We start from the raw sequence: 22,112 nt of genomic DNA on the forward strand, positions 1-22,112 counted from the left end.
CTTTTGCATATATGCCATGCAATAGATAAGTCTTCAGAGCTGTACAGACTGGTAAGCAAAGTGGCGGAAAACAATACCAGGGCCAATCTGGTTTTGTATCCACATGTATAATATAGGTATGGTGCATACACAGTTTTGATAATTGTGGAACTTGGTGGCGAGATACAGATAGATGCTGCCAACGTGCCTTAGGCATGATCACAGCTGAGGCATGCAGGGGGCATGTGGATATATCCATGATGGATTATATATGGATTATATATGGATATTTAAAAAAAAGCCTGCAGGTTTGTTCCATCATATTGGATGCTAGACATTCTTTGGCTTCTTCGACTCATTGCTCAGTGCATTGCCGGGTGTGGAAGGCAGCTGCCTGTGGGTTCCTCAGGGTCCAGGTTGCACAGTAAGAAAATGTCAGCACGGATTATATTGCAAACTTAATTTACGGTATATCATTATGCAAGCAATGCAGCTAAAATTAGCCGTGAAGGACCAGGAGCAGTACACACAGATCAAGGTAAACAGATGTTGTCTTAGGTTCTAGGTCTAGTTTTGATCACCCAGTTTTCCCAATACTTGGGAAGTTCTGCATGAAAAACTAGTTACTTTTGTCATTTACTTTCCGTTACAAAAATGGTTCAATTGTGAGATTCTCCTTGCTTCATTATAATGATACTCCCGATGCTTAATCTGTATTGTAATTTGCACGTCCACCTGCTGCGGTGGTTGCACATGCCCAGTTTTATACTTCTGCTGCCTCCAGCCATATCTACTGTTAGAAGCTGTGACAGTTACAGAGAGAGAGCTTGAGCAGAAAGGACAAGCCCCCTAAGATGTGATAGAGAGAGAAAGAAAGCAGCAGCAGAAAGGGTACACCCACTATGCTGCCAGCCTGAAGAGAACCTAGTAAAGCAATTGGAGCAATGAATGGGGAGCGATCTCTGAATCAGAGTGAGGTTCAGGGATGTTCTATTTTTGTTTCAAAGTGATTGCCATGTACTATATGATGTCCAATTTTCATTTTGTACATCATGGCATAACCCCTTTCAATAAAAACTCAGCATCCTCACCATTGCCAGTACCAGGTCTTTATACTACTCACTTAATCAGCAATCAGAAAATGATGAGGAATTGAAAAATGGCCTGACATGATAACTTACATTTACATCAAACTGATCATAAATGTATTAAATATCAGTTATATTACATAACTAGCTGAAGGACGCGGCTTTGCACGGGTATGTTTAATCTATTTCATTTAATGTTTGTGTGTGTTGTTAAAAGATAGAGAGTATCCAATATAACAGTGACATCTACACCACCCTGTCCCACTCAACAATGACCTCTACAGCACCCCCCCACTGTGTCTCCTTAAAATGGGACCTCCACAGCAGTCCACCCCCTTAACTTTGACCTTTACAGCAGCCCGCCCTTTTAACAGTGAGTTCCACAGCAACCCACCCCCTTGACAGTGACCTCCACAGGGGACCGCCCCCTTAACAGTGACCTCTACAGCACCCGCGCCTTAACACTGACCATAGGTTACAGTACTTAACTGACCTCCACCATTCCCATCCCCCGTATCAGAGACCTCCACAGCAAGTGCCCCTTTAACAGTGACTGCCACATTACCCCTCTACCTTAACCGTGACCTCCACTGTACCCCGCTCCCTTAACAGTGACCTCACAGTAGCCCGCTGCCTTAACAGTGACCTCACTGTACCCCGCTGCCCCTTTAATAGTGGCCTCCACAGTTCCCTCCTCCCTTAACAGTGACCTCCACAGCGGCCTACCCCCTTAAAAGTAACATCCACAGCTCCCCCCATTTAACAGTGAGAGCCAGAGCAGCCGCCCCTTTATTAGTGACCTCTACAGTACCCCGTCTCGTTAACATTGATCTCCACAATAATCCGCCCCCTTAACAGTGACCTCCACAGAGCTCTGTTCTCTTATAATGTGACTTCCACAACACCCCACCCCCATAACAGTGACCTCTACAGCACCCCGCCCCTTAACACTGACCTCCATAGCGGACCGTCCCCTTAATTGTTCCCTGCCCCCTTAACAGAGACCTCCACTGCATCCTGCCCCCTTAACAGTGACCTCCACAGCGGCCACCCCTTTATTAGTGACCTCCACAGTACCCCATCTCCTTAACAGTGATTTCCACAACACACCGCCCCCTTAATAGTGGCCTCTACAGCAATCTTCCCCTTAACACTGACCTCCACAGCAGCCTGCCCCTAGGGTGGCCAGAGTTCCGATTTTAGGCCGGACAGTCCGGCTTTTAGAATCCTTGTCCTCCGTCTGGCGCAGGGCCTGGATGGACAAAGGGATGTCCTTTTGAACAGCTCACTCTCAGACAGCAGCACTGTGCTGTCTGAGCATGAGCTGCAGGGAGAAAGTCACCCTCCCTCCCCTGCAGCTGACAGAAGTTGATTTTTACCTCCTTTTTTTTTAATCCTTGTCGGCTGCGGAGTGGTAGGGGGTGTGGCCTAACCAGGTCAGAGGAGTGGCTTAGCGGGATCTGGGGGCGGGTTTTTTAAGTCTGTCTTTTGAGGGTGGCCTGAATGGCCACCCTACTTGCCCCCTTAACTGTGACCTCCACAGCACTCCCCTCCCTTAACAGTATCATCAACAGCGCCCTGCCCCTTTAAAGCTGACCAACAGCAGTGAAGAAAAATGGCTGGGTTGTTATGAAAACCTGGTGTAAAACTCTGTATGTGGAGACCAAGGATTTTGCGAGCTTCTATTAGTAACATAGTATATGCCAAAAAAAGACATTTGTCCATCCAGTTCGGCCTGTTATCCTGCAAGTTGATCCAGAGGAAGGCAAAAAAACCTTTTGAGGTAAAAGCCAATTTTCCTCACTTAAGGGGAAAAAAAATTCTTCCCGACTTAATTCACGCAATCAGATAACTCCCTGGATCAATGACCCATCTCTAGTAGCTATAGCCTGTAATATTATTACACTTCAGAAATACATCCAGGCCCCCTATTGAATTCCTTTATTGTACTCACCATCACCACCTCCTCAGGCAGAGAGTTCCATAGTCTCACTGCTCTTACCGTAAAGAATCCTCTTCTATATTTGTGTACAAACCTTCTTTCCTCCAGGTGCAGAGGATGTCCCCTTGTCACAGTCACAGTCCTGGGGATAAATAGATGATGGGAGAGATCTCTGTACTGACCCCTGATATATTTATACATAGTAATTTGATCTCCCCTCAGTCGTCTTTTTTGTGAATAACCCTAATTTTGATAATCTTTCAGGGTACTGTAGTTCCCTCATTCCAGTTATTACTTTAGTTGCCCTCCTCTGGACCCTCTCCTGCTCTGCTATGTCTGCCTTGTTCACAGGAGCCCAGAACTGTACACAGTACTCCATGTGTGGTCTGACTAGCGACTTGTAAAGTGGTAGGACTATGTTCTCCTCACGGGCATCTATGCCCCTTTTGATGCAACCCATTATCTTATTGGTCTTGGCAGCAGCTGCCTGACACTGGTTTTTGCAGCTTAGTTTGCTGTTCACTAAAATTCCTAGGTCCTTTTCCATGTCAGTGTTACCCAGTGTTTTACCATTTAGAATGTACGGGTGACATGCATTATTCCTACCCATGTGCATAACTTTACATTTGTCAGTGTTAAACCTCATCTGCCAGTTATGTGCCCAAGTCTCCAATCTATCCAGATACCTCTGTAGCAGTATACTGTCCTCTTCCATGTCAATTACTTTACACAGTTTAGTGTCATCTGCAAAAATTGATATTTTACCGTGCAAGCCTTCTACAAGATCTTTAATAAATATATTGAAGAGGATAGGGCCCAGTACTGACCCCTGAGTTACTCTGCTAGTGACAGTGACCCAATCTGAGGGTGAGTCATAAATAACCACCCGAGCATTCTCATTATATCTACTAACCTTTTATGTGGTACAGTGTCAAATGCTTTGGAGAAGGAAGTCCAGATATACGACATCCATTGATTCGCCGCTGTCAAGTCTAGAACCTACCTCCTCATAGAAACTGATTAAATTAGTTTGACATGACCGATCCCTCATGAAGCCATGCTGATATGGCGTTATTTGCTTATTTTCATTGAGGTGCTCCAGGATAGCATCTCAAACTGTTTACCCATGACAGATGTTAAACTTACCAGCCTATAGTTTCCAGGCTCTGCTTTTGGACCCTTTTTGAAAATTGGCACCACATTTGCTATGCGCCAATCCTGTGGAACACTTTGTCAGTATAGAGTCCTTAAATATTAGAAATAAGGGTCTGGCTAGGACATAACTTAATTCTCTTAGGATACGGGGGCGTATGCCATCTGGTCCTGGCGATTTGTCTATTTTAATCTTTTTAAGATGCTGCTGTACTTCTTTCTGGGTCAGACAGGGCACTTTTAATGGGGAATTTACTTTTACATTCTGCATTTCAGCTGACTGTTTATTTTCTTCAGTGAATATAGTGGAGAAAAAAAATATTTTATAGCTTTGCTTTCTCCTCATCGCTCTCTGCAACTCCCCCCTCATTACTCTGTAAAGGGCCGACACCTTCAGATTTATACTTTTTACCATTTATATAATTGAATAATATTTTAGGGTTAGTTTTGCTCTCTTTGGCAATTAATCTTGCGTTCTCTTGTTTGGCCGCTTTTATTAGTTTTTTACATATTCAACTTTTTTCCTTATAGTTTTTCAGTGCTTCCTCACTACGCTCCTGTTTTGGTGATTTAATTTTTTTTTTGTCATTTATTGCTTTCTTTACAGTTCTGTTTATCCACATTAGTTTCTTCTTGTTCCTTAACCTTTTATTCCCATATGGTATGTACCTCTCACAATTAGATTTTAGGATGCTTTTAAAAATATCCCATTTTGTGGCAGTATTTTTATTTTTGAGGACTTTGTCCCAGTTAGTTAGGCCTATGGCCTCTCTTAGTTGGCTAAATTTAACTTTTTTTTAAGTTTGGTACTTTTGTTCCACCCTGAAGAAATACTCTTTTGAATGATAATTGGAAGGTTATTACTTTATGGTCACTATTTCCCAGGTGTCCCCCAACCTGCACATCTGTTGTTCTGTCAGGTCTATTGCATAATACTAATTCTAGTATGGCCGTCCCTCTAGTCGGGTCCTGAACCAGTTAGGAAAGGTAATGGTCTTTGGTTATTGCCAAGAACCTGTTTCCTGTATTGGCTGATAAGGGTCATGTGACCGTGTATATGGCAGTTGGGATATGAAGAGAAAGACCTGCAGGCTTCTATTGGCTAATACAGGTCATGTGATGTGGCATATTTGCATTTTTTGGGGGGGAATATCTCAGGGCTAGAAAGCTGAGACCCGGTCTAAAACCTCCCTGGACACCTGATGTACCTGTGTGCCAAATTTCGTGATTGTAAATGCAACGGTGCTGATTCCTTTAGCGGACATACATACACACACACACTCAGCTTTATATATTAGATGAGCTTAGATATGCCAGCTAAAATGCCATAGCTATTATGGTACAGTATATCTACAAGGCATCCTATTAGGAGAGCAGGTTTTCCTGACCCAATCCAAGCCGACAGAAGCAGCAGTTTTATTGGAGCTATACAAACAGTTGAGGAAATTTTATTATGCGGACATTTTATCTTAGGATGTGTGTGTGTTTTTATAGATTGTCATCTGTCTCCCTGTGTCTGATTTAGCCAAGGAGCGCTCTAGCAGAGGGTACTTTGGCTGAATCGGGACCAGTGGTAAAACCGTCAGTATGAAAACCTTCTCATGGGCTTGGAGACATATCTGCTTTTAAGACATGCATATCTGCCTTGTCGGTATACTAGTACCGTATACTGACAATAGCCGTAGCAATATCTCGCAGATAATTTCAAACCTATGGGAACCAGTAGAATGATCTTTATTAGATACTGATCACCTTTGAGCAGTATTGAATGAGGTCCATGCTGACAGTGATGGGGGGTGGGCGGCCACCTGGCTGATCAGACAATGGACATGACTCATCCTTCCTTATGTGTGCATTGTCTGCCAGGCCACGTTAATTGCCCCCTCCCTGTCCTTTGACATGTCATCACTTCCTGTATGTTATCACTTCCTGTATCCTTGTCTTGGGCCAGCCCCTTTTACACCTTTTGTTAGTAAATAAAAGACACAGGTTGAGCAGGGAGGAAAGGAGTTGCTCAGAATTTTCAATCAAGATGGTAACACATGTGTCTGTCTCTGACTGAGGGTGAGGGAAGGGGGGGACTCACCTTTTTCCTTACACAAACTTTGATGCGAGCTGATTACAACTATTAATATTTTCTACAACACAGTGAATCAGGGGTCCTCTGTTTTTGGTTTTATTGGGAGTTGCATAAGCCATATATGTGTATGGAGGGGGGGGAAAAAACCTCTGAAGTGAAAATCTGGTAAGTTTTCCATAATTACTAAGTGGATTTTCTAATGCCATGTAACCAGGGCCATTAAAGGGGTTGTGCAGCCATTTATATTGATTACCTATGGTAGGTTATCAATAACTGATCAGCGGGGACACCCCTCCTGATCAGCTGTTTGACATGGAGGCGGCATTCCATGCGACCACTGCTTCCTGTGGACCAGTGGTGTAGTATAATTACAAGTACTTGCTCCATTCAAGTGAATGGAGCACGTACTTGTCATTACACTGCACTTCTAAGATGAAGTGCAGTGTAATGAACAGGAAGCGGTGCTCATATGGAGCGCCGGCTCCTCGTCAAACAGCTGATTGGTGGTGCTGGACCCCCGCCAATGAGATATTGACGACCAATCCTGATGATATGTCATCAATCTAAAACGCTGCACAACTCCTTTAATTCTCTCACTCTGATCACTCAAATCAAGTTTTCAATGTACTCTGTTATATCCATAACCATTCATAAAGATCATCATCACAGGAGGTTAAGCTATACAGCAAAGTTTGACAAAACAATGCCCTCTCTCTGACATTACTTCCTGCTCTGTAGCTATAGGCTGAAGCTCCACCTCATAGACTTTCTGCTCTGCCTCCCATGCACATAATACTTTGTTAGTACTGAAAGTTGTATGCTCCACTTTAGCTGCTTCCTGACGCAGTCAGACCAGAAATCAAGGAGAATTGCCTTAACTTGCAGTTACTTAACGTTATGTAGATTTACACTGTGACATGTTAAAATCAGAAGTTTGTTTGAAGTATATGCAGGAATAAAAAATAAAAAAAAAGTCTCCATTTAATTCCTAGACGGCTTCCTAACAATAATCAGGAAATTTTCCATGCTAAAACTACTTCAAACCTAATTCACCCTAAGACTACTTGGGAAATCAATTGAAACGGACAGTAGATGATTCCACATTTTATATTCCATCTACCAGGAAGGCCTTGTTTATCTGCACAGGGTCTACTTCTCTTTTGTCATTCCCAGTTCTGCATTTTGATTAAAGTCTAAAGTTATTAAATTTCCCCCACTGTCTGACAATTCATCCATAAAAGTCAATGTTACTTTTCATTTTCAACTCTGATGAACTGCCTCAGTTGAGCTCTGCCCATCACTGAACAGAAATTGACAAAGCTGCTGAACTCAAGAAGATGACATGGGGAAAAAAAAGGGAAAAATCTATCAAAAAATGTCAAGGGAGAGGTCAAACTGAACCATCTTTGCTGGATGGGTGATCCTCATAGGACAATGGAATTATAAACTAAAATAAATACCAAAAAACAGCTGAAATGACAGCAAAAACATGTTAAAATGACTATTTTCTACAATACATTCAAATAAACTCATAAAATATAATTCAATATATGGCACCTGACATTCATTCTGGCAGCGCTTTTAAGGGAAACGTAGAGAATCATTTGAGAATCGGCTACCAAGACGTAAGCACCCTCAGCCTGACCAGTACACCACTAAGGTTTCCTCACCAGGAGCATTGCACTGTATTTGCATGGTGAAATAAGTCATTAAGTAACTTGATCAACTTACATTTACTTTAAAAGAAAATATAATACTGTAATTTAGTATCTGCTACAACAATAAAGAGCAGATGTACCAACTGTATTACATCCACGCTGCAAAAACAACTTGATTCTAGTAGAAAAGTTATAGACAGTTCTGGCAATCAACTCCGATGTATGATGGTGAGCAATGACTAGTGCTATCACTTATCCTCACCGTTTTTGTGCAGCAGGGCGCTATTCACACAGCATGATCTGATCACTGAGGTCCATGCACCAAGGATCATTTCACCTGATGCATTTTGCTCGTTCATCGGGTGATCTGCGGCACCTTTACATGTACAGATTATCAGGAACGAATGTTCATACAAACACTTATTTCCAATAATCTGACGGCAATTGGGTAGTGTAAATGAGCCATTAGGCTTGAACACTTTTTGTGCTCATTTAGTGGACAATCAGTAGAACCAGCATTATTTCCAGTTCCTTGGTATCTCACATAGCCTCAAATTACCATAAATGCACATTATTATTGCATTCTCTGATACATGGTTGAGTACTTGCCTGGCCTAAGACACAACAACAGGACAAATTGGGGCACTGTAATAAAAACATCAGAATGGGAGGGAATTGTCAAAACTAGTGCAAGGAAAGAGTTGGCCACTGCCACCAATCAGATTTTGGATCTTTTTCCCTACAGAATATTTGGAAAAAGGTTGAGATCGGGCAAATACTCAACTATTCCATCTCCCCCAATGTGTGCAGATTCCTTTCCAACAAATACAGAGATTTAGTAGTGACAAAAACGGCTAATTAAAGCTTGCATGTGCAGAATCACCAAGTATAGAAAGCCAAGGATGCCACTATGGAAATTAATTTGCTTTATGTCTCCTCAAAATACATTTTTTTAAATAGATCAATAGATAAAAGACCAATATCATATGGTCCAGTAAAGAATTTGAGTTCACCGCCAATGTAATTTAGACAATTTTCTAAGCATGAATTGGCTCCTTTTGTGTAGTCTCTTAATGTTTAGTTCCAGTCTGAGAAATAGTATACTGTGATAATAGTATTTTTGTTGGCGAAGTAGCAATTGTAAGTGCTTCTCTTCCAAGCTAATTACAATTTTCAGGTCACACACTGAGAAGGTTAAGGGCATTTGCTTGCACCCAATGCTTCACTGAACCATCTAATGTGTAATGTGCAGTTGTATTTTTCCTTTTAAGTTAATTAAAGGACACTTCCTTCTGCTGCCTGTCATGCTCTTCACATTTTACAACACAAAGTAATGATCTTCACCTGCTAGTAACAATTGGAAAATTTATAAAGACATATTTGCACTGACCATAAAAGAACAAGCAGAGAAATAAAAAACGATGTTTTGTGGAATATGCTTCCACAAATTAACATGGCACCACAAGAGATGATCACAACTGCACTATTGCCGGCTATTAAAAACTGTTCTTTTGAATTTTTTACATTTTTAGGTAAATATAATTATACACAAAAAGGTACACACTAAAAGAAGGAAAACCTAAGGAGATCAGCGTTTATACAATTGTATTTGTTCTTTTTAGCCCCACTTATTCCACTGTTTTCAGTACTGTCATTTTGGACCTAACCTCTGGTATGTGCCTACAGGCTGTAGCGGTGACATAGGCGTATATGGCACGTGACTGCTGCAGCCAGTTACTAGCCTCAGCAGTAAACGGCACAAGACTGCTGAGACCAGTGATTGGGGGGAAACATATTGCGCAATATACCTTTTCAGAATGAGATTCGACATTGTGCTGTTCAAAACATAACTGCATGTACGGCCTGAATGTAATGCGAGTCTAATGTACTGCAGGATGGGAGTGGCGCTCTATGGTTCAGAGTCCTCCTGAACTTCCCTCTCTCTCATAATATTTGAACCTGTTGTCTGTCGGTACAATTATCAATAACCAAAAATATCATGTATATAAATTTCATTCTAACTCACACTTTGAATGCTTGTCACACAGAGCAGAAGAACGCATGTCGCACAGTCGTATCGTTCCTTTACTGCTGCTATATACAAATGTGTTGCAATGATGTGGATGGAACTCAGCAGCTGTTATGACTTCTGTCAGCTCTTCCATGTTGGTTGGTTTAATGTCCACAATATCTAGTTGTTGTTGAGTTAAGGTTACACATACAATTCCAGACCTGGTAAACTAGAAGGAAGACAAAAAAAGAGACTGAATGTGCTGAAGACAGCAAATAAATACCAGAACCTGTAGGATTTCCACCTGAAACATAGCCATCCAATCAAAAGACTGCTTATTTCCATGGTGGACTGACTAGCATTAGAAACTGCAATGATGGGCAATGATTTTTAGCTCTGTTGTTTTTTGGAACTTAAGGCTGGGTTCATACGGGCGAGATTTCCGCACGGGTGCAATGCGTGAGGTGTACGCATTGCACCCGTACTGAATCCTAACCTATTCACTTCTATGGGGCTGTGCACATGAGCGGTGATTTTCACGCATCACTTGTGCGTTGCGTGAAAATCGCAGCATGCTCTATATTGTGCGTTTATCACGCAACGCAGGCCCCATAGAAGTGAATGGGGCTGCGTGAAAATCGCAAGCGTCCGCAAGCAAGTGCGGATGCGGTGCGATTTTCACGCATGGTTGCTAAGATGACAGTTTATTCACTGTATTATTTTACCTTATAACATGGTTATAAGGTAAAATAATAGCATTCTTTAATACAGAATGCTTAGTAGAAGGTCAATTGAGGGCTAAAAAAAAAATTATAATTAACTCACCTCCTTCTCTTGATCGCGTAGTTGCCGATTTCTTCTTACTTCTTTAATCATTCGCTGCCGGCTAAAGGATCTGTGGTGACGTCACATCACATGGTCCATCACCGTGGTAATGGACCATGTCATTGGGCCATGTGATGAGCTCAGTGAAGTCACCACAGGTCCTTCGACAAGTCCTGAAGAAAGAACAGGAGACCAGCAGCTACGCGAGCAATTGGAGGAGGAGAGTTAATTTTTATTTATTTTTTAACCCTCAATTGACCTTCTACTAAGCATTCTGCATTAAAGAATGCTATTATTTTCCATTATAACCATGTTATAAGGGAAAATAATTACATCTACACAACCTTGAACCCAAACCTGAACTTCAGTGAAGAAGTTCTGGTCTGGGTACCACATTCAGTTTTTTATCACGCGAGTGCAAAACGCATTGCACTCGCGCGATAAAAACTGAACAATGGAACGCAATCGCAGTCAAAACTGACTGCAATTGGGTACCTACTCGCGCGGGTTTGCCGCAATGCACCCGGGACGCATCCTGAGTCAAAAAGTGACGCCCGTGTGAACCCAGCCTAATATGTTGCTCTGAGTAACCTCCACCATGACGATGAAGCTTGGTAGTCATGAATGCACAGTAGTGTTTTAAAACCTGGCAGCATAACCCCAAATGGTCTATGCCTGGCTACAGAGTACTATTCTTTGCAAGTGGAAACCAGAGAGTACTGTGGGTATAATGAGACTGCACTATATCACACCACTACTGAGGGGGTGGAGGTTAGCGCTGGGAAATTTTGGGCCACATTGGCGCAACAGTCACATTATCATGGAAAGTGCATAGTACTCTATGGGGGTATGCCATCTACAAAAATAAGTTTAATAACAAAACATCAGCCCATTACTGTCATAATTTTAGGAATTACAGGGATGTTTCAGACTAGTTTGGATAATGGGAAAATCCTTATAAAGGGGTTGTCCAGCCATTAACATTGATTACCTAGGGTAAGTCATCAATATCAGATCCAACACCCACCACCCCCACTGATCAGCTGTTTGAAGAGGAGATTGTGCTTGCTCTTCATTACACTGCACTTCCTCTCAGATAGCTCATAGTAAGTTATGAAATTAGGGATCTCCTTGATTTAAGACCAACTCATCACAGCCAAAAGGATACTGAAACTTCTATTTGTTATCTCTAGGTTCCACAGGTTTATTCGCAAGTCATCTGCTGACATGTATGTTTCGTAGTCACTGTTCACAGATATTGAGTTAATATGATATGTGTGTGCATTGGAAAAGACTCTTCTTGGGGTGGCCTCCACCATCAGATCCATGGGCCTTAATACCGGGACCTGAAATAATAAATAAAGACATACAATTATTAACTGTACAAACAATTACCACCAAGAAAACGCAGCACAGTCTACCAGTTGCATGTTATAGATCAGGAGGAGCCGAGAAGATAAATATATAGCTTTATGTCAAAAGATTCAGTACAACTTGTATTCTATTCATTCTATTATTTTGCTCTGTCCACACAGTGGTCCTGTCCATAAGATGGCAGCTGATGGAGGGTCATGTGACCAGGCAAATCACCTCCATGTGATGCCTCCTCCATTCAAACACATTGCACCTGCACTACACTCCCAAAAGAAAAAGTACAGATGGCAGGTGCAGTGTATTTGGACAGAGGAGACATCACATGGAGGTGATTTGCCTGATCACTTGACCCTCCATCAGCAGCCATTTTATGGACAGGACCTCTGTGTGGAGAGCACAAAATATTTGGCAAACAAGGTGTCATACCTTATGAACTATAGAAAATGGTGCAGAATTTCAACAAAGGCTATATGAGTAAGTGCCATATAATCATCTCACAAACACACTAGTCAACAATAATCTGAAAGTGGCTGACCCCTTTAATGTAAGTCCAGAACACTGAAGACAGAGGCAAAACATTTTATATTTTTCCCACATAAATGCTTCAGCCTCCAATTCCTGTGCTGCTAATCTGCCAAACCTGGCATATCTGGTAATACAGCACTTTGGTGGCCCCTGTTTATTTGCATTTAAAAGTCCCTTTAGACGGGACAATTCAGAAAGTGACTGCCAGGAAGGAAGCGCTCCTTCCCAGCAAGCGCCTGCTCTTCACTGGCGACCGCTGCACTTACACTACTATAGATGGACCTATAAATAATGAGACGTTACTTAGTTCCATAGACCAAACGATAAAAAATGCATTGAAAAACTTTATTTTTTTTAAACATATCAAAACACGACTACAAAAATTCAGTATCACTTGTAATAACTATAATCATAAAACTATAGGGGAATTATGTTTTTTTTTCCCCAATTCCACCCCATTTAAAACTTTTGTTCGGCTTCCTACTTCATTGCATGCAATATTAAACAGTGCTATTAGAAAGTATAGCTTGCCCCATAAAACACAAGCCCTGATACGGCTATGTGAAAAGAATAAAAATAATAATTTATGACTCCTGGAAGCAGAAAGGAAAAAAATGAGAACACTGAAAATGGCTGTATCAAAACGTAGTTCAGCCGATGCTGAATTCCTACAATAACTCAGACCAGCTTCGAATAAATGTTACTCCACAATACAATAGTGATATAACCATGGCGCGGTTTGTACACACAGCCTCCTATATAGTCCCTCTACCCGTTTCCAATTTTTTTTATTTTATTTTTTTCAAGCCCATTGTGATGCCTCTCAAAATCATCTACATTTCAAGGCTCCATGCCGGCCAGATGTAAAGTGTTGAGGAATGCGATAGTACAGTGTGCTATAAAGACAGAGGAGAATCGTTCAAGTGAGGAAAGCATGCATAGAAACCGCACATTACATTTTATTAGGGTGCTTCTGTGCTCTCTATGTAACACATCTTCACGGAGTGCAATGAGCCATTCAACCATCATCAGAAAGGCCATACAGCAGCATGTATGCCTGGAGTTTATTACAATCAACATCGCAAAACGTATGAAACAAAACCACACAAATTAAATGTGGCACATTTATTTATGGGCCAGACATATGTACGTACATAAGACATAGCAAACAGCTTTATTAGAGGCCATTACACATGAAGCACAAGAATCTACAGACCATTTATGTAAACCGACGACATATCAGATGTGTGGCATTGTCGACTGCAGCATAATTGACCTTGATGCTTATATATTAGGGAATGAAGTCACAGTAATTTCCTTGCCTTCTTTTAATGGAGCTGCTACCTTAACAATTTTGAATAATTCTTGCCTGTTAAAAGGGTTTCCAAGATAAAAAAAAAAAAAAGGCAGAAAACAAGGGGTAATATAAAACACAAAAGCCCTGTACCTTAAAAATATTCTGCCTCAGACACTGCCACCCAAGTCCATGCTATTATATATTATTCACTGTTCATGTGAGCACTGGCCTCAGTGTGTTCACATGTGCATGAATGGCCAGTGACCGCTAAAGGCCAATGATTGGTGGCAGTGGTCACGTGAACGGTGGATGTGACTTCCTCACTGCAGGATAAGCGGCAGCCGGAGCAATGGTGCTATGGAAGACAGACATTTAAAGGGTGAGTAAGGCCTTTTGATTATCTTACACTGGCCTCTGCTCTGTGCCCATTTTTGCCCATTTGCCCTTCACTGGAATACAGGCTGCATACTGACTGTGGAAAACAAAAACTGTGGTAGGAAATTTGACTCTCCGAGTTGTAGTAAAGCGATGCGTTTCAACCCTTGAACACTGTGGGAGAGATTTATCATCTCACTTATGCCTGAAAAGTGGCGCTAAAATTTTGCACACTATTTGATTGCGACTTTAAAAAAAAATTGTTGCATCCATCAGATTTTATGCCACCCTTGCCACTTTCCCTAAAGGGGGTGTGACAGGGCGGGAAGGAGGCATGGCCAGCTGTCTGTCAAATTTACCTTCACTTACACCAGTTTTCTGGCACAAATGAAGCCAGAAATCGACGGCAGCTCAGAGCCGTTTTAGATTTCTGTTTAGGCGCACCTAATTTATGACGAGGAGTGCCCCTATAAATTAGCCGCATCCTCCGGCGGCGCAGTTATTGCAATCAGAGTTAACCCATGTATAGACAGACTCTAGCATGCTGGCTAGTGGAAGCCACCAACAAAGAGGAGCTTAAAGGCTTATTTTAAAAGGAGACATGTTTGAGATGAGAAGACCCCTTTAAGTGTGGTCTTTAAATCAGGCCCTACTGTCCGAAATACAGAGTAGCACAGACTGCACTACAGGAGGTCAGCCACGCTGTTAGGATTGCGTATGTGTAGGCAGAATGTTAAATCAACCCTTAATACTTGCTCTAATTCATGATCAGTACAGCAGTGAATTTATTACATTTGTATACAGATTGTAATATCAGCTGGTAAATAGTATTGAAATGTGAACATACACTTTAATGTGTATAGCATTCTGTATGAAAGCTGGCAGTGACACAATCAGCCTTGTTTTTTCCAGGTCAGCCATTAAAGCTGAGTGCTGGGAGCACATCCAGCAGCATAGTAGGAATAAGGTTTAATTCGGCAGCCAGCGCTTCACACAACTGTGCATCATGTAGTGAATTTTAAACATTTTAAGACCATCATGTCACCAGGTTCCATATCTGCATGAAAATAGGCATATTAAATATCGGTGTCCTAACCAAAGACAGCAGAGATGTAAAAGACATACAATAAAATAATTTATACTGAATGCCAGGAACTGTGAATTATTTAAAAAGGTATGGACAAGTCTGATCACATTTTTATTAAAAATACTGAACCATTTGGTTTCTGCAGCTTGCAGGTGTTCTATTGCATAGCAAGCTTCACATTGTCATTCACAGTCAATTTCATCAGATAGGCTTTCAGCTGGTTGGTCTCCAGCTCCTTTCTCGTCTTTTTAGAGATGATTTGCTAAATTATGATTGAATCTAATTGGGCCAAAACCCTCTCACAAATAAATGTTCACCAAGAAATGCTCTACAGTGTAGAGAAAAAAAATACATCCAGTGTATGCAGTATAAAGTTGCGTTCACCTATGGATATTGTACAAGGCAGCACAACATCAATATGGGCAAGTGTATTGTCTGCTTGTGACTGTGGCTAAAGAGCTCTTCCTGGTTACACCCAGAGCTTCTGGCGGTCAATCAGATCAGCAAAAAATAAAAACTGATCTTCTACTGGTGCTGTCTTCAAGGATTATAATATGGTGTAAAATTAGGTTTTTTTGATGGTTATAAATAAAGTACACGTTTATCAACTGTCAGGAAACAGGTTTTACTTATTAACAGTGTTTATCTGTAATGCCCTGTTTTCCTGCACTCCATTGCGGTCATGTGACATTTTCCGCTTTGTTGGTTCCTTTTCCCGATGACATCACGTCTACATCTGAGGCATGGCAAGGCTTGTAAGGGTCTTCTCTGTTGACACATGATCAATGACCTTGCCTCTGAGGCAAGTGGTCTGCTCATGCTCCTACACCCTGCCCTGTAGACATGATGTCAGCAATGATGACGTATCTTAGGGCCGGGTTTTTCCAGAAGGGCTTCAAGCAGGCTTGGATCTGTGATGTTTGAGCTGGAAGAGTAAGGAGAGGCAGACACCTGATACTACGGACACTTGCACCTGGAAGCAGTAAACACAGGGTACGGGTCACACATCACAATTATGCTTGAAGAACCAAAATGCACTCAGAACGTCATCATCTGACTTATATGATGCAGTAAGATTGAATGCTGATGGGGTTTTTTTTGAAACCAGAAAACACCCTTTAACGTGAAGAAGCCGGTCCCACTTTGAAACGTCAGTAATGATCAGTTTTTATTTTTGGCTATGTGATTCACCATGAAAGGACTTCATTTTTCATAGAATGAAGCTTAATAGTTGAATTTATATATGTACATACACACAGAAGTACTTTTCAAGCTGTAAGAAGGTGGGAAATTTTACAGACACTTGGAGAATCTCAATAGACAATCTCTCTCTCCAATCGGCCACTGAAGACCTTCTAGAGATGATCAAGCCTGTCAGCTGAGAAATGACTTCACTCCACCAAATTTCCCGCTGACTAACAAAGTGCTTATTGAAAATCCCATGTCACAGCAGTCAGCTGAACGTCAGATAGACTCCCAGCCAAAACTAAGTGTAAGCACATATTTGAAGTTATGTGATTTATGCTGATTTCCTAACAACCATTGAAAGGGATTTCATGCCCCCATTTCCTAGGAATACAACGGCTGTGTTAACCATGGCAACCGGCAGCTCAAAGGGAATTTTAATTTCAATGAAGCACTCAGCTTTCAGGCTTCAGATTTGGAACGTGCAGCCCATTCATAGTAAATCAGAAATAGGTTTTGTGAATAATGTATGGACTATACCCATCACGCTAGAACCAACAAAAATATCAAAAAGATTAATTTTAGTTTTTTCAAGCCACAGGACTGTATCAAATTTCTAAATGTATCATTGTATTCTCTTTCAAGTTTTCTAAAAGCAACCCAGTCTCCAATATACAGCTTCTGTATCTGAATGCTTCAAGCAGATGTTATATACCAGCCTTGTAGTTTTTTTCCCCAATACTGCGACATAAAATATATTGCGGAAACATTCTCATTTCAGTAATCGGTTTCCTTACTCATAAAACCCTAAATAACTGAAACCATTTGCATGATTAACAAGAACCTAAGTCTGTGCAGATACTTGTAACAACTGAAAGTAATTATCCATCACTCACATTAAAGGGTATTAAAACAGGATTTGTGGGATATGGTACAGAATAATTATACAGTTAAGTGCACCGCTAACACATGATGCAAAGTATAGGAGTTCAGGTAGTGATCATTGAGTATTTTAGCTTAAATTTTGCAATTAAAAAGGTTTCCCATTGAACAAAAATATCACTTATCCCTAGGATAGATACTTCTGTATTAGGATAAATGTATTATTATTGGGAATGTTGTATAAGCGGTGGTAATGCATGCACAACACCACTCCATTCACACAAGGGACTTGGGTCCCCAATTCTCGTAACCAGTGGTCACATTGTAGCTAGCTCAACTTCTAAAAACCATAGTGATCAGCTATTGGGCCTTAGGTCCCTGATTCTCGTAACCAGTGGTCACACTGTAGCTAGTAAAACTTCTAAAACCCATAGTGATCAACTATTAAGTTGTAGCCAACCATATTGTCACGACAGAGGGTAGGGATAAGTGCAGCCCTAAACTCCACCCCACCTCTGTATCTGTCTACTTGCTACTGCCAACCTAACCGACGGCATACAACTTGGCAGAAGTCCCTCGCTTAGACACGTGCAGGGGCTTAAGAAGATAAAGAAGTACCGTAATAGTCAGGAAAGCCATGGTCAAAGCCAGGTGGACAAGCAGGTACACAGAGAGCAATACAATAACGAGGTCAAAACACAATCCGGAGTCAGAAGCCAAGAGGTCACAAGGTCGAGGTAAAAAACAGAGCCGAGGTCCAAACACACACAGAAAGGCACAATACAAAATGCTGATGAGGGTAGCAAGACCAATCACTGGCAACCTGTGGCCAGCAGACTGCCTGTTTAAATAACCCCTACAGGTGAGTCACGTGACGTGGCAAGCGTCACGTGACTGATTGCTCATAACACAGCTGAGTGCTGATTCATTAATATCAGTGCTCAGATCCCCTGCTGCTCGTTGTCTAGGGGACAGATGACTCCGGCCACGCTGGTGTGTGGCCAGGTCCTCCCCGCCCCCTGGAGACGAAAACGTAGACTGCGTCCTCGCTCCGCTGTAGGTGCGGGATGCTGGCGATGCTGCAAATGAAGAGCGCGCTACCGGCTCCCCATGACACATATATTGCCTCTTCAGTGGCCGCAGCAGTGGTTCATACTACATCTGTGGAGCAGGAGTTGTTGATAATGTGAACCCGTACCTAAGATGTCTTTTATGCCCTAATAGTGCATACTGACCGAGGTTGTCCTGATGATTTAATCTTTAAAAAATATGATTGCCATCTCTACTCAGACAAATTGGTCAACTAGGCCGTAGTTGCTTATGGCAAGATTCCATATAAGTAGCAACTGTAGATCAGAATTAATTCTGTAAACTGAACCATGGACTATGGTCAGGTGCCAAGGATCAAAAGGCCAGGAATGCCCTTTAACAATTACAGGAGTATTCCCATCCAGTAGCTATGCCTTTTAAAGCATGATATATGCACATCCCATCTGTGAATCTCAAGAACTGGGACTAGGGATGAGCGAATCGACTTCGGATTGATCCAAAGTAAACTAACTTTGAATACTATGCGGAGCGAGCGCTATAACAGTAGTGTTGACACTGTTATGGGGGGCCTGTGGCTGACACTGTTATGGGGGGCCTGTGGCTGACACTGTTATGGGGGGCCTGTGGCTGACACTGTTATGGGGGGCCTGTGGCTGACACTGTTATGGGGGGCCTGTGGCTGACACTGTTATGGGGGGCCTGTGGCTGACACTGTTATGGGGGGGGCCTGTGGCTGACACTGTTATGGGGGTATCTGTGGATGACACTGTTATGGGGGTATCTGTGGATGACACTGTTATGGGGGTATCTGTGGATGACACTGTTATGGGGCTGGTCTGTGGATGACACTGTTATGGGGGGCCTGTGGCTGACACTGTTATGGGGGGCCTGTGGCTGACACTGTTATGGGGGTATCTGTGGATGACACTGTTATGGGGCTGGTCTGTGGATGACACTGTTATGGGGGCATCTGTGGATGACACATAGCATCTAATGCTATGTGTCATCCACAGATCCCCCATAACAGTGTCGCTGTTTAGTGTGAATGTAATGGCAGCGGGGCCCGATGCAGTCACTGTATTGCACCGGCCCCGCTCAGAGTAGTAATACTTTGAATAACTGTAATAATAATAACGATCTTCACTTACTACATGGTGAGGCAGGACGCCAGACAGGCAGCCAGGCACTGGCAGCGTAACTCACTACGTCATGCGCCTGCGCCGCCTGCTTCATTCATGCAGTGGGCGGAGCAGGGGCGTCACTTAGTGAGTTACCCTACCAGTGCCTGGCCGCCCGCCCGTCCTCCTGCCTCACCATGTAGTAAGTGAACGGGGCCAGTGCAATACACATGACTGCCCCCCGCTGCCATTACAATAGGATGCTGCACATGTAGTGTCCGTGGAGTGTGTGCCGATGGAGCGGCGTCTGGCCGCACTGCGTGTGTGGGGAAGCGAGCGCATGCGCAGTGCAGCATAATGAGTAAGATAGCCGGCATTCGGTGTGGACGACTCCCCGGGATCTGTGATGGCTGCGCTGTCCCATGTGCTCCGGGCAGAGTATAACTCTGAAAGCCGCTGTGCCCGTCTCCCGGCGTCCTCCTCCCTGAGCGCTGCTGTCCCGCCGCTGTGCCCCCGAGCACGGCTCTGCGACCTGGATTGGCCTGTGTGTGTGTGTGTGTGTGTCCGTCCGCTGCGCATGCGCACTTCTATAATCGGCACACACGCACGGACACCAGCCCTGAGCACGTACACAGGGCTTTTATTAGTATAGATTGGCTGCTATGAGCCAAAGTTATTACTTTGCAAAGTCTTGCAAGACTTCGGGTAATAACTTCAAAAATGTATTTCTACTGTTAAAAACCTTTTCCCGAAAACTTGTTCGGTTCCGTACATTATTCAAAAGAAGTTTTATGCAAATCGACTTGCATAGTCGATTCGCTCATCCCTAACTGGGACCCAAGTGCTACTTACAGTGTATGTAGAGTGGTTGGACTCTATTGGAGTTCAGAGGACTGCCAAGTAATTGCGTTTCTGAGATTAGAATACATCCTTAATAAAATGGAAGGGTTAGTCATGGTACTGGCAAACACTGAAACAAATGACAGTTAAAACTGGGAGCCAAAATGAACATGGCATTGGGAGAAACATGGTCATGTGTCCTGTTTTATATTCTCATTTCCAGTTAAACGGGTCTTCATCGATAGAATATTGTTGGCTTATATTTCAAGAGGTTTTTCAGGTTCCAGATATTGAGGACCTATCCTCAGGATATATACAGTATACTATGATAGATTTGATGGCACGCCACTTGATAGGTGTGGTATGCAGGAGATGGTTCCCAAACCAAAATCAAACATAAAATAAATGCCCAATTTATTGGGTGGACATCCAGTCAATGACTGAACGTTTTCAGCCAGAGGCCTTCATCAAAGTATTGGAGATGCTGCACCAGAGGGTTTGAGAACAGCAGGAAAGAAGAGAAATGCAGCGGTGAAGAATATAAGCTACTGCCCTGTAGAAATGGCTCTGATCTATCCTCAGTATATGTCATTAATATCTGATTGGTCAGGGTCTGACACCCCACACCCCCACTGATCAGCTGTTTCCTGCAGCAATGGAACTAGCTCTTTGAATGGAATAGGAAGCACAGCTCTGTTCAAAGTGTAGTGGCTGTGCTGAGTTACTGCAGTAACTCAGCACGGCCACTACACCTTGAACGGAGCTGTGCCTCCTGTTCCATTCAAGAGCTAGTACTGGTGCTGTTGACTGCAGAGAACAGCGGATAGTGTGATTGCAGAGTAATGGACTTTCACAGATCAGATATTAATGAACTATTATTAGGATAGGTCATCAATATTAGGAGCCTGGAAAACCCATATAAATAGCAGGGTTTTCGACTCCTGGCACCCTCACATATCAACTGAATCTAGGAGCCACAGCACAAATCAGCTTAATCCAATTCAAGGGGATGGAATTGAACTGCAGTACTAGATGCAGCCACAACCCTATATACTGCATTAGGCCTGGATAAACAGTGAAGGGGCCCTTTGTTTAGGTGATCAGGGTTGCCGAGAAGTTGATATCACCAGTCAAATAGAAAAGAGGGCTGTGGAGTCAAGATCAGAGCCAGGTTTGGGCGGAGCAGGAGTCGGTAGAAATGTACTGACCTTACTACAGCTTCAAAAATTAAAATATCAATTGAAATTGAGGATATTGTATAAATCATTTATTGTATGCCAGCTTGTCGTATCTTTAATTTCATATCCATTAAAGAAAGTTTAGAAATTTTGTTGGTCTATCAATATACAATCCAACTGTTTGTGCAGATCTTTTTATTTGAAATATACAGTGGGCTGGTGGGCAAAGATGAGCAGATTTGACATGCAGGTTCACGTCAACATTTCACTGCATACTAACAATGATTTGTTGCGCAGATTGTACAAAGACTCTAGAAGCGTTTCGTGGGCTGACAGCTGTTATTCTATAGTCAACGAAGAGCAAGCCTCATTGTTCCCATTGTGCCTTCACAATATTCCCACAAACAGAAGAGATACCATGGAGCTTACTTATTTTCAAACCTGCGGGCAAGTATGATGCATTACG

The 22,112-nt window shown here is 42.5% G+C and overlaps 1 protein-coding gene across 3 annotated transcripts in view; it reads right to left on the minus strand.

The window, feature by feature from the left end:
• PPP2R2B (protein phosphatase 2 regulatory subunit Bbeta) overlaps positions 1-22,112 on the minus strand; it is a 421,403-nt gene that overhangs the window by 18,312 nt on the left and 380,979 nt on the right. For all 3 annotated transcript variants that reach the window (XM_040406218.1, XM_040406236.1, XM_040406226.1), the window contains exons 5-6: positions 11,904-12,081; positions 9,926-10,090 (exon numbers count right to left, since the gene is read on the minus strand). In XM_040406218.1, the coding sequence (XP_040262152.1) occupies positions 9,926-10,090; positions 11,904-12,081 (343 nt within the window). The remainder of the gene's footprint in view (positions 1-9,925; positions 10,091-11,903; positions 12,082-22,112) is intronic.

The sequence above is a fragment of the Bufo bufo genome, chromosome 1, assembly GCF_905171765.1.
Source record: "Bufo bufo chromosome 1, aBufBuf1.1, whole genome shotgun sequence".
Lineage (NCBI taxonomy): Eukaryota > Metazoa > Chordata > Amphibia > Anura > Bufonidae > Bufo > Bufo bufo.